The sequence below is a fragment of the Clavelina lepadiformis genome, chromosome 5, assembly GCF_947623445.1.
Source record: "Clavelina lepadiformis chromosome 5, kaClaLepa1.1, whole genome shotgun sequence".
In the NCBI taxonomy this organism is placed as follows: Eukaryota; Metazoa; Chordata; class Ascidiacea; order Aplousobranchia; family Clavelinidae; genus Clavelina; species Clavelina lepadiformis.
Window position 1 is genome coordinate 22,643,416 of NC_135244.1, and position 17,303 is coordinate 22,660,718.

The 17,303-nt window shown below is 34.9% G+C and overlaps 3 protein-coding genes across 4 annotated transcripts in view; 2 read left to right on the forward strand and 1 right to left on the reverse strand.

The window, feature by feature from the left end:
- Window positions 1-17,303, reverse strand: part of LOC143459601 (uncharacterized) — a 218,744-nt gene that overhangs the window by 112,050 nt on the left and 89,391 nt on the right. The gene's annotated exons all lie outside the window — the stretch shown is intronic.
- Window positions 272-11,170, forward strand: LOC143458838 (kelch-like protein 6). Of its 2 annotated transcripts, none has more exons than XM_076955714.1 (15): window positions 272-420; window positions 3,481-3,601; window positions 4,655-4,808; window positions 5,176-5,390; window positions 5,615-5,764; window positions 6,183-6,276; window positions 6,523-6,698; window positions 6,863-7,024; window positions 7,146-7,236; window positions 7,621-7,715; window positions 8,021-8,216; window positions 9,152-9,292; window positions 10,087-10,247; window positions 10,332-10,476; window positions 10,600-11,170. In XM_076955714.1, exons 2-13 carry the CDS (start codon window positions 3,587-3,589, stop codon window positions 10,188-10,190), a joined length of 1,593 nt encoding a protein of 530 aa, XP_076811829.1. In that variant the 5' UTR covers window positions 272-420; window positions 3,481-3,586; the 3' UTR covers window positions 10,191-10,247; window positions 10,332-10,476; window positions 10,600-11,170. The 2 variants fall into 2 exon arrangements, with proteins under 2 accessions (XP_076811829.1, XP_076811828.1); XM_076955713.1 differs by lacking the exon at window positions 272-420 and adding an exon at window positions 2,422-2,561.
- On the forward strand, window positions 13,465-16,133 carry LOC143460638 (uncharacterized). Its single transcript, XM_076958224.1, has 2 exons — window positions 13,465-14,110; window positions 14,191-16,133. Exons 1-2 carry the CDS (start codon window positions 13,810-13,812, stop codon window positions 14,466-14,468), a joined length of 579 nt encoding a protein of 192 aa, XP_076814339.1. The 5' UTR covers window positions 13,465-13,809; the 3' UTR covers window positions 14,469-16,133.

Consider the following 17,303-nt stretch of genomic DNA (forward strand, 5'->3'; position numbering starts at 1 on the left):
ATATATATACGTATAATCAAGTCGGTTATAGTAGGCGCAGTTATGTTTGGGGGAAAAGAAGGCACACCGCTAATTATAATAAAGAAACAAAAAATTTAAAGCTTTGTCCATGCCAATTTATCACCCGACCATTCTTCTAGGTACTTTATAAAGATAGGCTAACTGCGTGTGCTCTCGCCTTCTGAGATAACGTCATTTTTCCAGGTCACTGATTTTTGCTCAATAACATGTTTTGGGACAGCTGGCTGAACTTTTGTATCACTCTGAATACGCTTGCACGACCATGTGAGTTATGATTTCATTTACCCAAGGGAAACCTTAACCTTCGGTCACATGAAAAAATTTCTCAAAATTCCCACTTAGTGCAAAGCAGCAGCCCTCGCCTTCAATACCCACATGATTAGAGGTCAAGGGATTATGGTACGCAGGTCATATAGAATAGTTTGGCAAGTGTTCTGGCACGCTCGTTGTGCATGTTTATCGGCTGTTAGCAGTTAAAGTAATGTATGAAATCTTTGTTAAACTTATTCAGTGTGCATTACAAGCTTTTATTTAATTGTTTATTTTTTATTACTATCCATTTATATCAGTGGCAGTAACCTAGTCATTCTACTAGCATTGAACATACCAACCAACAGATTTGAATACAGTAATTTATTTTTTTAATCTCATTAAAAAAAGGTATTTGTTGGCCTGTACTAATATGTTTAAATGAGGTCAAACCACAGTACATGATAGTATAGTAAGACGTCTGTTTGGAGGACCACTTAAACATAAACATACAAGTATGACTCATCACCAATAGGTAAAACGGCAAGCGTGTAAATGGAAATTTTCCAAAAAATGCGCATAGTATACTTGACTTGGCTTGATAGTTAGCTACAGTAACGCACTTTAATTGCATTATTTTGCATTTTAAGTCTGGAATAAAACTTCGGTGCACTCAAATTTAGAGGTTAAATTGGTCAACCTGCCTACATTACTATGTAAGTAGATTTACATTTCTGGTGCATCCAAGCATTTTTGGCACTTGTCATTTTTGGTTGTTTGGTTCACACAAGATCTTGCTGATAACAGCCATGCCCTGCAGTCCAAACTGAGGCTAAGTCTATGTAGTGCACCCAGAACAGCCTTGGCGTGCAATTTTTTTCCTTAAGTTGTGTGCCATGTTTAAACCAAAAAGTGTCGCACTTACTGATAAGACTTATCAGCCATGGGTAGACTACAAACAAAATTTCACATTTTCACACTCGTTTCGAGCTCTTGGAATGCTAGTTTATAACAAAAAAACAAGAAATAAACCTTCAGTGCACACCATAAAATGTGCTTCTGCACGCACAATGCAAGATACTTTCTACCTGAGCTCTAATCTACGTTTATAACAGTACCACGCTACTGGCTTATTTCATTTGAATAGAAAGCCAGACAGTTTTAAGTTTGTCATAGAATAGTGCATGTGCAAACCAAATTATGAAAAACTTTTTGAAAATCCTTTGCCAACGTTTCGTTGCTGTTTTCCACACAAATATCATTTTGATATTTCAATGGTATTTAGTGATTGAGTCAAGTTTTGCCAAATTTCCTAACACAAGTTCAGGTGTAAAGATTTGCACCCACCATTGTAAAAAATTCATTGCGGAAGATCCACCGTTTGTTGCTTCTTTATCCAACAGCATTAGCAAGACAAGCTCACCGCCTATAATCTCGTCTTCTCACCTGAATATGTTTTGTCAGGTCACTGATTTTTGACCAAAAACATGTTTTGTGTTAGCTGTCTGAATTTTGATCGTTTTTTTCTGAATTTTTCAAAGTGTTTAATCAGTTTACTTTATGAACTTTGTGTTCAAACGTTCAATGCAATTACAAAAAAATTGATAAAAACTGTAATAAACCAGTTTTAGACATTAAATTCATAAAAGTTTGTTTGATAATTATATACATTGGCATTTTCATCAGTCCGAAGCTGGTTCCAGTTTATTATATGACCATTATGATAAATGTGTGCTCTCATATATCTACTTTGACTTTGTAATTCACGACCTACTCATCATGCAGGAAAATTATGAAACAGTATAATGAACCATTATGTAAATTTAGCATAAGCCCTCAGGCTATTATTGCTTTTATAGCATTGTCCCTGATAAGTAATGCCAACCTGTTTTGTAAACGGTTTTAGTATAAGGCAATGCTATAATGCAGTGTTAACCAAACTAATTCACGTTAATGAAGCTATTGAAACAATGCATATGGATAACTGGCAATGTACAAGACAAGATTTTACTTTAATCCTGGGATTTTATTTTGGTCCAGTGAGAGTTTATCAGTTAGTAACCAGTCCTAGTTAGTAATACTAACGCTTTCAATAATTCTATTATTACGACAAGGTGTAAACTTCTGTGCATTAACTATTGTTTATGAAAAGTAAGGTTTTATTTCTAATAAACTTGAATTATTAGAGTTAGATTAATTAACGATTTTAAGTCTGTTGAAGTAAACTTTTCATTTGAAGCAATGGAATTCAACTACACTCATTCGTCTGACACTTTAAACAAATTGAATGAGTAAGTTTTACATTAAACAAAATTGTCGTTGCTTATGATTAGGTTTGCTTCGATTATTGTATGTTCTATAATCGAAAAAGACCTTTATATGGGTTAATGTCTCACGAACCTAAAATTGTGAGCCAAAAAGCAAAAGGTTTTCCCACTTCAGTTGTTCTTGAAGCACGGTATGCACTGCTGTTCGTTTTGTGGCTAAAGAAGGACAAAAAGAACAAAAAATGATGCTTTAAAATGACTTATCTCGTTGGAAAAACCGCAAGTGCTAAAAATAAGCAAGTTGTTAAAGTATGTGATGTTATAAGTGTGATGGGTTAAGAGGGTATTACAAAACCATACATAAAATCATACGATTTAAGTCAAGATCTCATAATTTGCAGGAATTAATTGATTGTGTGTTTGTAATGAATACAAACCATATCTATTGCTCCAGACTAAAACAGCCAAAAGTTTGTGTTCAATTCAAGCATTTTTAGGTGTAAATCACGCTAAAGACAGTTGTGACTGTATGACAACCAAAAACCAATTTAAACAGCAATACAGCAATTAAAAACATTTTAAGCAAGCAATAAGGAAACAATTTTTTTAATTTAATTATCGCTAACATCACAATAAAACATAATCATAAACTATGAAAACTCACACAGTGCACTAGACTGACATTTTTGCTAGTCATACAATTTATTTATGCCTTTAATCTCATTGGTGAAGTTGTGCGGATAAGAAGACAATAACAATTGAAATGGACGTCACATACATACTGCTTTACATATGTTTTTTACTATATTGTTTTATGTTGTTGTCATAAGAGTGATGATTGTTACGTGACTCTGTGTTATATGAGTTTATATCGATAACCAGTTTAATGAGTTTGTTATTATCAAAGTTGTTTTAAATATTTAATGATCTGCATTTCATTAAGGGAAAGAAAAACGAACAAAGGCTGTGATTTCACAATAAAAGCTGAAGGAGAAAAATTCCTTGTTCACAAATGTGTAGTCGGTTCATTTTCAGAATATTTCAGGGCAATGTTCACCGTAAAGGTAAAAATTAACGACTTAAATTCAGTGATGATTTTTCATTGCTGGAGCTTAGCTACCACATTTATTTTAGCGCTTTGTTCCATAGTGGCTTTTTCTGTTTCTACTTGTTTGTGACAAGGCCCACATTGTGAAGTGTTACAAACATCATGAAATATGAGCAAGTGTTTATGAGTTAGCCAAGGGCATTATAGCAGTAGCCCAGTAGCATAAGTGCTTTTAAATGCTTACTTGCCACAATCTTTTTTACTACTTAATGACAATCAATGCTGCTATTGTTCAAGTAAAAGCCAGTAATAACTTCTGTATGTGTACTTCTTGTAGGCTTGCCTCCGTAATGACAAGTTTTAAAAATAGAAGTAATCGACAGAGAGAGTTTAATCCAAATTTTATGTCTTTGGAACTTTTTTATTGGTTCGCGTGCGCCCCTAACATTTTTGCATCAGTGCTTCCAACAGTTTCATATTTTGAAAATGCATGCTTCATTTATAATTGTTGCGGTATCAATGGGTTGGTATTGTCTTATTGAACCAAAAAATTTGCAGCTTGTTTAAAAAATTAATCCGTTAAACTAAACAACAACTTGCTTGCCACCGCAACTTTGAAAGGTACCACAAATGCAAAAGATACACAGTTTAAGTATATATAACGCGCAAAGATCCTTACACCCATTGAGGTGTGAGTTGACTACATGCCTTTGGGTAATTGGGCACTTAGGTAATTAGCACTTGTAGTACAGTGCATTACCCTGTGGCAGTACAGCATATTTCCAATTTTACGATCTTAAAAAGATATCGAAAACTAGAATATGTAGAAAATGTACCTTATCCAAATATAGTCAATTACATTCACAAATAAAAAGTTGGATAAGAATATCTCTCAGACTTATTGTATTCCTTGAAAAGTCCAACGGTACCAGGTAGTGGGGTATATGTACTCACTCCACTTGCAGAACCCCTGGTTTAAACTGGTAGATGGCATTAAGTTTTTACATTACAGCATCATCATGAAATAAACTATCAAGTCTAACACTGTTTGTGATATGCTTTTTTATAGATGAAAGAAAGTTACTTAAACGAAGGAATTGTGAAAGACGTTAGTGGTCCAACAATGGCATCCATTCTTGACTTCATGTACACTTCAAATACAATTCTCACTCATAACAACGTATATGATGTACTGGATGCATCAGAATATCTTCTGATTTCAAGTTGGTATTATATAATGACTGAATTATGTATTACGTACCTTGATTCAATATTATTTTCATTGAGTGTTAACTTCATACCCACTTCATGCATAATTCTTCATCTTGAGTATGTACTGGATGCATTAGACTACTTTTGCATTCCAGACCAGTATCCAATTATAGCTGGGGTGCATATTTGCTCAAGCATTAAATTTAAAACCTGTACCACTTGTTACTTTAATGTTTTGCTTGTTGATGAGTTTATTGTATGTGTCAACTGACAGACTAAACAGTATTTGAGCAAGCCTTCTTTCGATCATGGCATATCGATTGAAAGTAAATATACAATTCGATTGATCAAATAAACTGAAACCAAATTTTTATTTAGCTTTAATAGAATACTGTGCGAAATTCTTCATGAAGTCTATGAATGGAGAAAATTGTTTGAAAATTCGGTCTTATTCAAACCGATACAACATAGATCTTGTTCAAGCAGCTGAAACTTTCATTTCTAAAAATCTGGGAGCAGTTTTGAAAAGTTTTGATTTTCTTCAGCTCGATTTGGATGATGTCAAAGCTTTGTTAAAATTGGAAAATTATGAAGTACGCTCAGAAATAGAAAATGTTTGTATAACAATGAAATAAAAAAATGTGTTAATGTATTTGGAGTTACTTCGCTGAATTGTATTTTGTTGCTTTTATGCTTGAAAAAAGTAAATATTTTTCATTGTAAATAAATAGTAAACGAGTAAATATATACCAGTTGTACAGTTAAGTGTGATTATTAAGAGATGACACAAATTAAAAGCTTACATAATTTGTTTCAGGATTTGATTGATGAGGACAAGTTTAAAAGTGTTGCCGATTGGACAAAATATGACAATAATGCAAGAAGAAAACACTTTTATGATTTGTTTCAACTTATTCAACTGGATTATTTATCCAAAACTTTTTTGGTGGACGTTGTTTACGTGGAGGTAATTTGTTACTGTTTACAAATCACTCAAAAAGTGTAGAGTTATCAACATCATATTTATAAAATAACTTGCTTTGAACTTAAACTTATCATCATTATTGAAAACGATATAATATTTTTTACACAACTTAGGTAGAAAAATCTTTTTTTATATTTAATTTATCGGTTTCTTTACAATGTATTTTTGTGAAAACATATCTCCGGTGACCATCTAAAAACACCTCTGGTAATTATTACATGTTTAATTACGGAGGGATGGGCTTTCTGGAATATCCAAACTAATTTAATTCCTACGAAATATATGGTTTTACTGCATACATATTTACCGTACCAGTGGGGTTACATTAAGTTATGACATAACTGTCCTTCTATCGAACTTCGAGTTGAACAAACCTAACCTAATTTGCACTGCACATTAGAAATTAGTTCGTGATTCCGTGGATTGTATGAATAAACTTCTAACATCACTCATTTCTCGAATTTCTCTCGTTTCAGCTTGTAAAGAAAAATCTGGTGAGAACAGAAAAAACTTTTTTATTGAAGTTTTCTTGCTATTCAAATATTTACGTTTTCAAACATTTGTATTCATGATTTCAAAATCTAGTGCTTTCTTGTGAACTAACATTTTGAATCGTTTGTCTACAAAGTGTGAATGCTTATGGGGAAAAGCTTTCTGAAACCCTCTTAGTAAATATAGTGAAATGCATAGTAGCATTGTATAACGCTTTAATCAATAACTGAAATGTAAATTTTGTTTAGGAATGAAAGAACACTGCAGAAAAATTGTTAAGGTGTTTCCCAACGCAGCAAGTTGTTTGAAACGCCAGTCTTATTCAAAACAAAATAGCACAGATCATCAAAGTCCAGGAGGGGCGCATTTTCTTCAGTTTGGTGTTGATGATGTCATGGTTATGCTTCAATCAAAAAGTGATAAAGTAAGCAGATTATTTTAAGATTTAAATGTTTTTTCCTGGCAGTGATCTATGAGATGTGCTAATAGATGTATAGTAAAGTAGTTACTAAGGCGATTTTTGAATGAACAGTTTCATTCACATCAACGTTATGTGAAATTTTTATGTACAAATGTGCAAAACTATAGAAAATTCCCCAAGATTTGGTTGAAGAGGACAAGTACAAGAATGCAGTTGCGTGGACAAGACATAATTTAACTGAACGAAGAAAAAATTTCAGTGATTTGTTTTATCTCATTCAACCCAACTATTTGTCAATGAAATTCCTAATTGATGTTGTTCACAAAGAAGTAAGATTAACAGAGTAAAACTTTGTCATATGATATTTGTGGTTTTCTATTGATCAATCTAAATGAATTTTACATCCAGACAACATCCTGGATAGAAATTATGAATAAGAATATTTTGCAGGAACTGATTAGCCAATCAACTGACTGTATGAGCTTATTGGTAACTTCGTTATTTTGCCGAATACCGGAATTAACTTACAAAAAACAAAAACGTGAGTGAAAGTGGTTTTTAAATTTTTTACTTTGTATAAAATATAAAAATATGAGATTTTGTTCAAAACTTCATTACGCGTAACAGTGACATTACGATAACATTTTGTTGTTTGTGGGTAACATTTTTTTGCTAAACATTTTTTTGGAACATGGCAAAAGTGAAACAATAAAGTTTACAGATGTATGTTTGTTAAATATATTGAAATGATTTAGCCTTTACTTTCAGGTTTTGAAAAGCTTTTACTTTCAAGTCAATTCAATAAGATACAGATTCTTGTTATTGTGGTGAAATTTCTTAAAACGTTTAATCACATTAGAACAAGGAGCAATTTTTATGAAGTAATAATAATATGATCGATTCATATCTGTTCATCTTTGTACAGCTCAGTCTGATGAGATAATTGTCATTGGTGGATTTTATTGCTTACAAAATATTGCCAAGTTTAACACCAAGACAAAGCAGTGGATTGACTTGCCGGTATGTTTGCTTTATTCATTGTTTAGAACATAGAAATGTGATTATAGTTCGTGGGCATATTTCATTGTGTCATGACCTTCAAAAATGAGTTCAAAGCAAAATAAGTCCGACTATATAGAATTCGCCCACTTCAACGTCGCAGGAAAATTGTATGTGTGCTTTGTCAGCAGCACTTGAAAGGCTTTGTACCTAAACGTTTTCAAACCTGGGTCTGTTAATAACAGCATATCCAGTATTTGGTTGTTATTCTTAGTATATATACTTCAGTTGATGTTGACTTTATGCAATGATGTTACATCATACAGGATACTAACATTGCTCGGATGTATCCATCTGCTGTAAAATACAATCAACAAATTTTATTGATGGGTGGTTGCGATCATGACACTTCCTTTAACTCTGTTGAGATGTTGAATTTAAGTGACGAGAAACCAATGTGGGATAGCAACTTGCCTTCTATGGGGGAAAAGCGACATTCGTTTGCATCGGCTTTATTGAATGGTAAGATATTATGACGTCATACCATTGAAAATGCAACTTTAAACAGAGGCTCTTTTTAGCTGAAATTTTCTTATGTGCTTCATAATGCTCCATACAGATTATAATATTTCTTAATGTATAAACAAAACTAGATTTATGGTCTTACCATTTAATTCAAGTAACTAACCACCAATGTTTCTACATGAACATGCTTGGACCATCGCCTCTCCCACTGTCTCTTTATTTTGTGCATCTTTCATTCTCTTTGAGTGCTACCTTCTGATGAATCCGTAGTAAGAACCTACTTAGTGTAGATGGTGAATCTTGCACTCGAGCAGCTTATGTGAACACGTACTTAGTTTTAATTGCTATGTGCAGTGTGTCTTAGAGCCCTGCATGGGTACTTTTTCTGCCTACACTCGCTCTGCCCCGCAAGATCTTATCCGCATTTAAGTTTCTGTACCCACTTCCAACCCACACATGTTTTGGTACAATTGCAGACGGGCGTTTGCAGGTTTAAAATTTAACATTTTAAGTTTGCGACTGGTTCTTGGTATTTGTTAAAATCATTTTCACAAAATGAAACAATCTTTTCAAATAAATGAAAGTAAATTTGCTATATACTTGCGCAATTTCTTGCAGAAGTTGTTAGTTGAAGTTGTTGGTATAACGTCTGTTTCTACTAATGTCAGCTTTTGTTATCATCTGGGATAAATAATCTTGTAAAAATCAATATGAAGAATCCTGATAAATTATGTCCTCTCCACTGCGACTAGAAGTTGCAAAAAAGTAACAAAAGGAGGGAGACAACATTTGACCTTTATCACTGTTTAAAGCAATAGCTCAGCACATTATAATAAACTGCATTTAAACGAAATAATCAAATAATTTTTGCATCATGGCAGGATGCGACAAAAAGTTTCCTCTGTAAGTTTTTACCAGTTTGCCTCTTGTAGGTCTTGTTTATTGCACTGGTGGTTGGAATGGAACTGGTCCCGTCTCATCATGTGAAAGCTACAACCCTGAAAAAAAGAAATGGTCTGTAAAAAGTGACATGAATAAGAAGCGACAAAACCATGCATTAGTCAGCGCTCGTGGTAAGTTTGATACTTAAACGTTTTAAAGAAAACTTTTGTCATATTCAATGATAATGAGCTCTTTTTTGAAGTCCATTTCGCACACTCAGCAATGTTGTGTGCGAAATGAAAACATACAATGTTTTCTAATCACTTACTATCTCTACACAAAATTTTCTTCCGGATTGATTTTAAGATTGTCATTTAAACTTCCTTAACCATAGTCTGAGAGCTTGCAATTAAAAGTGTTTCATCGTTCAGTACCGAAGGTTTGACGACCCATTTTAAGTAGTTGTTCCAGTTTAATTAGTTAATTAAGAAATATCACTCGGTCAGTCGTGTCGTTGTAGGAGCGTCAGATTACTCCAAATCTACCATTTTATATCCGTCACTACTGTTTTATCACAGTTATTCAACAGCATGAACTTATAAATATTTGTATCACTGATAATGTTTAGCATCAATTTGTTGTGAACCTCGTTGATCAATACATTTGGTTTTCAGCGTCGTTAAACATACTCAAAGCATTGTTCAAAGAAATACTGCATTTTTCAGAACATAGCGCGTGAAAGACCGATACTATTTCTAAGCATTCAAAAATGAATCAGACTAACTGAAAATAAAGTTGCATTTAGTATTTAAGGTGAAAAGGAGAAACAAGTTGTGCTAGCTAAAACAATGTTTCTTCTAAAATATTTCATCTCGTCATTGCAAAGGATTTGACTTTTCCTTCATAAAGTAAAGTGGAGAAGTAACCATGCTTGAATTTGAAGACCTACTGACATGTTTGATTGATTGATGGTTTATTTTGAAAGGTTTGCTTTACGCACTTGGAGGATTGGATGATACTTGTCGCACACTAAACACAGCAGAATGTTATGACCCACAAATTGCAAAGTGGGAATTTATCCACCAATGAAAACTCATAGATTTCATTTAACTGCTGTTGTATTAAACAACGAAATATACGCGATAGGTGAGTTTTGCTGCAAGTGCAAATATCTTTCAAATGTTTAAGGAGATTTATGACTTGTCATGTTCTTTAAATGAATTAAATCAGGTGGATGTGCTGGTTCAAAGAACCTCTCTTCTGTTGAAAAATACAACCTGGACACGAAAACTTGGATTGATATTCCATCTATGAATGAACGAAGACCTAGTGGATCAGCTTGTGTAGTGGATGGCCTTATATGGGTGTTTGGAGGGTGAATATAAAACGTTTTATCATATTTTCATAACGTTTAAGATTAACTTGAATGGTTATAAGCTACGGTTTGGTAGAGTTGGCATTGCCTTTTGTTCAAAAATCTAGTTCATATGATTTAAAGGTTTCCTGACAAAACAATTGAAGTTTATGATCCAGCCACCAGAAAATGGCGATTGTCAACCAACATGGACAGACATCGATGTCATCCTCGCGTCCTTTCTATCTAATGTTGTGTTTGTTGTTTTGCTGATTTCTGGGTCTCTTGAAAGAGGACGAAAAAGGCTCAATGTTTGTGGAGCTGCTCAAAGTAATGTCCTCCATATTCAGCTGCAGTGTTGTTGAACGATTGTACTTAGACATCAATGATGTCAGGCGTCAACAAGGGAAACTCCTTATTCGTTGCTAAAAGTCCCGGTTAGAGCGGCAGACGTTGCTTTGTATATATGAAAAATGCAGAAATATGTCGCTAGGGGGCGTGACGAGAAGATGTCAGCTCTTTTTCTGATTGGAATGTGTAATAAACTATATGGTGATTGTGATAACTTTTAGAAAATTTATTAAAATCTTTGCCATGTAACATGTTTAACGTAGGTAAGTTAAAATATTTTTAAGAATATTTTTATTGTTTTAAATTATTATATTTTTCGATCAAATTGCTTTTATATTGTGAATATAGCAAAGAACATGCTAAAGGTACCGGATGGTTGGTTGGAGTTCACCGGTCGTGTCATGCTCCCAACTAACATCGTATCGAGTTAAACCGATGTTGCTTTTTTGCACGTCGGTAGGCGCCGGTGAAGCTAAAGCAGAACAGAGTTAGTCTTACGGTATAGGGTGAATAACACATTTCATGATAAGTTCAATGCAATGCTTTCCACCTGTTCCCACCATAAGCAAGTCTCCCTTCTGTAAAATCGATGAATCGCTTTCACTCACACCGTACAAATAGGAGAGTTAGGTTAGAAAATGTAAATGATATGGTTGTAAAATGAAATGTTCGTATCCTATAAACGATGAAATGCACTAACTACCAGGTCGTTAAACGTTATAAACTTATATATATATATATATATATATATTGGTTATACAAGCTAAACCAATAACCTGCTCATCGTTTTGCCTGTAATATCCTGTCTCAAACAAAATCTACGAAGACCTGTAATGGAATGGTTGCTTTATGGTTGTTGAACTTGACTGGTTCAGCCACGCCAATACAATGTTTGATTGTCTAATTGTTTATTGCGCTCGATGATATATGAGTCTCATAATCTCAAGGTCGTGAGTTCGATCCTCACTCGGGGCACCACGCTTGTAATGGAATGGTTGGTTTATGGTTGTTGAACTTGAATGGTTCAGCCACTCCAATACAATGTTTGATTATCTAATTGTTTATTGCGCTCGATGATATATGAGTCTCATGAGGTCGTTGTCTGCTTTTGTCAATCTTGGACTTAATTGTTCACCTTGATGAATTATTGTCTTGTGAAAGTGACAACAAAGTTTTCTGACTTGATACTGAACTTCTTCAAATTGAATTCACAATTGTTACACAAGCATGACAACTGTATATACTGATTATATTGAAGCTTCTTTGAACGAATACATTTAGATAAAACATTGACATAGCAGCAATAGCATAAAGACGTCCATGTTGCAGCGTTGATCTTAGTAGAATTAATGCATTGAACAACTGTGTATAGTAATAATACTAATGCACGCAAGATAGGCAGCCACGATATTTATGTCACAACTCAAAACAGAAAATAGGAAGTTATCGGTATAACATTTATATCACATTTCGTAATGCCGATTTCTGTAAACAAGTATTCTATGTGGCATTCGATTTGCAGGCTATCATCACAGACCTTTCACTAAATAACAGCGCTTTTCGATTCGATCAGAGCGATTCGATTTCCGACATTAACCACGGGCACGATCAAACGATAGAACACAGGATGGAACACAAGTCATATTTACGAGTTCAAATGGCGATTTACGGATTGAACTGCATTGCTGCAGTGAACATTAATTTTACTATTTCGTGCAAACTGTGTACCAGCAGTAGGTCTGGTGTGTATTTTATACATTTAATTTTCGTCTTCTTAAAACTTACCACTTTTCCGTTACTGCCGTTCTCACTATGCCACCGGTTGCAAGGCTTGGCACTTGTCATGCGGTGGCAATCAAAGATTTGCTGACAACCCATTATTTTATGGGTTCGTGAGCGTCCGTAAAGTAACTTACTCAAGATTTGATATATATTTGTATAGAGAAATATGGTACAGTGCGCAAGTTCAAAATTGCATGTACAGAGATAGTTTTGTAGAGAATGGCTATCCAAGTCAGCGAGAGGCAACGTAGAGGGGGTTCGAGATGACGCTACCCAGGGACAGTCACTTAATCCGACAATTCGATACGTAGTAAGTGGTTGCCACAAACAAGATAAACTATACCTTATAATCTCAAAACACATGGTATCATAATCTTGAAAGTGAACCAAAAACCGTCTTTTCTTGATGGAAAGCCGACCTTGATTAGAAATCGCAACTAACTATGCTAAAGTATTTCTCTATTGAAAGTTGTTCACACACATAAGCTTCTGCGAAAAGAACTCTCTTTGTGATACTGTATCGATAAGTCGTTTAATATACAGAAGCCGACCTCCATTAGAAGCTGCACAAAATAGTGAAAACTATAAAATAGTAGTAGCCTTACACTATTTGTCTTTAGATAGCCTTAACTTTCTTTAAGGGTTGAAACAATTAAAGCTTTTACTTTTATGTTTTTTAAAAATGTTTGAGGACAACTTTACTTCTTGCAACGTTTCGAACTTCCAACAATTATGTAATTAATGACTTGCCAACAATCGAACGTTTTTTTACATAGTGTAATGTGATGTCTATTTTGTGGTTGTAAAAAGGGAAGTCCCACAAGCAAAACTGAATTTTCAGCAGATTTGGAGCTTCTGTGGATTAATAACAATTACACTGTGCTGCGTTAATTTTTAGGTTACTAAAGTATTGACGGTTCTTAGTGTACTTTTTGATGCTGAATCCAAAACTGTTATCCGTTTTCTTCAATCAGGTCTAGTTTTTTTGCAAATTGCATTTGAAATTTTTGACAACTTCAGCTTTCAGCGTTTGCGATTGAGATTTGTGGTGTCATAAAAATGATTTAGCTTTTGAATTAAGTTTTGATGAAACTTGAGTGACATCACAATGAGAAGAACATAACGAATGCACCTGGTGCTTGAAAAGTTAAACTTCTGAACTTGTTTTTACAGGCTAGTTTAGTGTGCAGTTTAGATGATTTGTTTTTACAGTACTGTACAATGAGAAAGTGCAAAAACGATCCAGACAGGTTCTGTTACATATGTGGCAAGGTCACCCTGCGCAGTCGCCAAGCAAAAATTACGCAGTTTGTTAAGAAAGCATATTATGCGTATTTTGGAGTAAAACTAGGCGATCAGGACAAGGCATTTGCTCCGCACATATGTTGTAAAGCCTGCGTTGAAAACTTGAGATTATGGAGCCTAAAGAAAATAAAGAGCCTTCCTTTTGGTATTCCTATGGTATGGAGAGAAGGAAAAGACCATGTCACTGATTGTTATTTTTGCATGACCAACTTACAAGGTATGCTGATACTTGCACTGTATGGAGGCATTTTCATTAATTGCTTGATTTAAGAGTAAAAGTGTTCTTTTTCATTTTAGGAATAAACCGGAAGAACAAACAACATGTGAAGTACCCTGATGTTTCTTCAGCCATGAAACCAGTACCACATGGCCCTGGTATTCCTGTTCCAGAACCACCTGGAGAAATAAGTGAAATGGAGTGTTCTTCATCTGCAGAGAGCAAAGCAAGTGAACAAGACACATGGGATGCAGAGCAAAGTACAAGCCAACCGAAGCCTCTTACACAGCCTGAGCTGAATGACCTAACACGAGATTTAAATCTCACCAAAGAATTCGCTCAGCTCCTAGGATCATGACTACGTGAGAACAACTTGCTAGCTCCATGCACCACATATTTCTGGTATCGGTATAGAGATAAAGAGTTTAGAAAATATTTCAATTATGACGAAGACCATTCCCTAGTATACTGTCAAGATGTTTCAGGATTAATATTAGCTTTGGGCATAGTCTACAGTTCGGCAGAATGGCGATTGTTTTTGGACTCATCTGTAAAGAGTTTGAAGGTAGTATTACTACACAATGGCAATAAGATTGGTTCTGTTCCTGTTGGACATTCAGTGAAGCTCACTGAATGCTATGAAGACATGAAATTCCTTTTGAAATCTCTTCAGTATAGCCAACACAAATGGAAAATATGTGGAGACTTAAAAATGATTTCAATACTTCTTGGGTTACAGGCCGGTTACACTAAACATCCATGTTTTTTGTGTCTGTGGGACTCGAGGGCTGATGATCGCCACTACACACAAATTAGCTGGCCACCCAGAACAAGTTTTACACCTGGTTTTAAAAATGTCAAATTTGCTTACTTAGTTGATCCACAAAATATTCTTTTGCCACCTCTCCACATTAAACTTGGTCTCATGAAAAACTATACCAAAGCACTTGATAAGGATGGCCCAACCTTCAAGTTCTTACAAATGAAATTTCCCCGTATCTCTGAAGCGAAGCTACGAGCAGGAGTCTTTGATGGGCCACAGATCCGTGAGCTGATGAAAGACGAAGGTTTTACTGCACACATGAGTGCAGTAGAAAAAAGAGCATGGACAGGATTTCGAGCAGTAATTTCAAACTTCCTTGGAAAGCATAGAAGCCCTGATTATGAAGCACAGGTTAAAGAGCTGCTTGAAAGTTTTCAATCCCTTGGAGCCCGGATGTCTGTAAAAATGCACTTTCTGAGTTCGCATTTAGATTACTTTCCTGACAACTGTGGTGACTACAGCGAAGAACAGGGAGAGAGATTCCACCAAGACCTTCGCCATATGGAAGAAAGGTACCAAGGATACTGGGATGTAAACATGCTTGCAGATTACTGTTGGTGCTTAAAAAGAGATCTTCCCAATACCACACATAGAAGAAAATCTTTGAAGCGACACTTTTTGTCAGCATAAATCATTTGTATTTATATTGTTATTGCATTTAACGTCGTAATATCATCATGTGCCGTACAACGCTTTCTGTGTTAAGCTATTTCGAACACTTCATTTTTATTTCACACATTGATGTTGGCAAGTATTTCACATTTAAAACACATTTGTGATGTGAAGTGTTTACGTGTCTATAGTGTAACATATTAACTTCTACTTTTAAGTTGAGCGCCGTTGAACAAAATTATGTGTTAGGAAGCTTTCTTGGTTAGTTGTAAGTGCCTTTATTTCAACTGTGTCATTATATTTTTTTAGTATTTAAAATGGCTGTCATTGCAAAAACCTTACATTCAAATAAAAATACCATCTTGCGAAAATTGACAACATGCATGACCAATTAAGCTACCCCAGAAATTAGTTTCTTTGTGCACAATAATGACCAAAGCTAGCATAATTAAATATGTGATAGAAAAAAAACTTGACCTGATTGAAAAAAACTGGTTGCATTTTTGAGTTCAGCGCAAAAAATCGATTCAGAAACAGTTAAAACATCTTTGACCTATGAAAAAAAATTTTCAAACGCAGCACAGTGTTATGGTTAGTTAAGGATTAAGAATGGGCCGTACACTAAGGTCTTCAGCGTACGAAGTACACTATACCTTGCCATATGTTTAGCATAGAATTATCACGAATTTTTTACTTATTTTGTCGCGAGTGTAAGTGTAACCATATAAAACCGGCTGATAGGTGGTGTTTGACCCGAGTGTGTAGGCTACTAGTACTAGGCCTATCCAGACTTTGGCAAAGTTGCATTCAAGAACTGCTTTTCCTGAGCCTCAGTACCGCACTTAAGGTTGATTCAAAGGTTGAAAAAGTCTAAATTTTTACACATTACTGTGTAATTGCGTGCGTATTCCCATTTCGTCTGAACATTTTTGGGAACCGCACTGGTCATTTTTGGACTATGAACATAGTCTACAAGGCCATAGTGAAAAGTGTGGAATCTGAACTCCTAAGATTCATCAAAATAAACGCAGAATTTTTTTAATTTCACGCCGGTTTTTAATAAACAAACAAAGAGCAGCTGGTTGTTTGAACGCCAATTTTTGATAAATAAACAAAGAATTGAGGTGTCAGTTTGACCAGATTGGAAAGTTTGCTGTTTTTGGTTGAGAAATCCCGTGCGCAACAAGATAAAACATTTTAAGGGCAATTAGTTTTAATCCACGTTTTAAGTTTTAAGCCACTTAGCAAACTTTCCAATCTGTTCAGTGCTCACCTTATTGAGAAAATTTGTGTTTTTGCACGCACGATTTCTTGTAGAAAACTACCGTGCTTTCCAGTCGAGCCAGACTGCAGAGCTCTTTTTGTCAAGATCTCGGAAGTGCTAAATCAAAATTCCAGTGTGTATGTCGATTCGAGGTGCAGCTCCAAGCATGTCCAGCGTTTGTGGTAGGCAATGTGCGGCCTTTTATAATAATAAATGAAGAGAGAAGTTTTCATTTTCTCAGAGAGCTCGCTCTTCTCTCGGTGTGCAGTAAAGTTTCAGCAAATATACCTGGGTGTGCTCTTGCCATACTCTGCAGTTTGCCTGGTCTGTATTTGGAGACCGCTGTACACCCGAGATAAATTTCAAGTTTTGCTCAAACTCGACTTTGCAAACTAACCTTAGCTTGAGAACCAAATAAATATCGGCTTAATAGTTTAAACTTACACTTTCATACAAATTTTGTTTACGTGTTATGTAATTCTAAACTGCCTAAT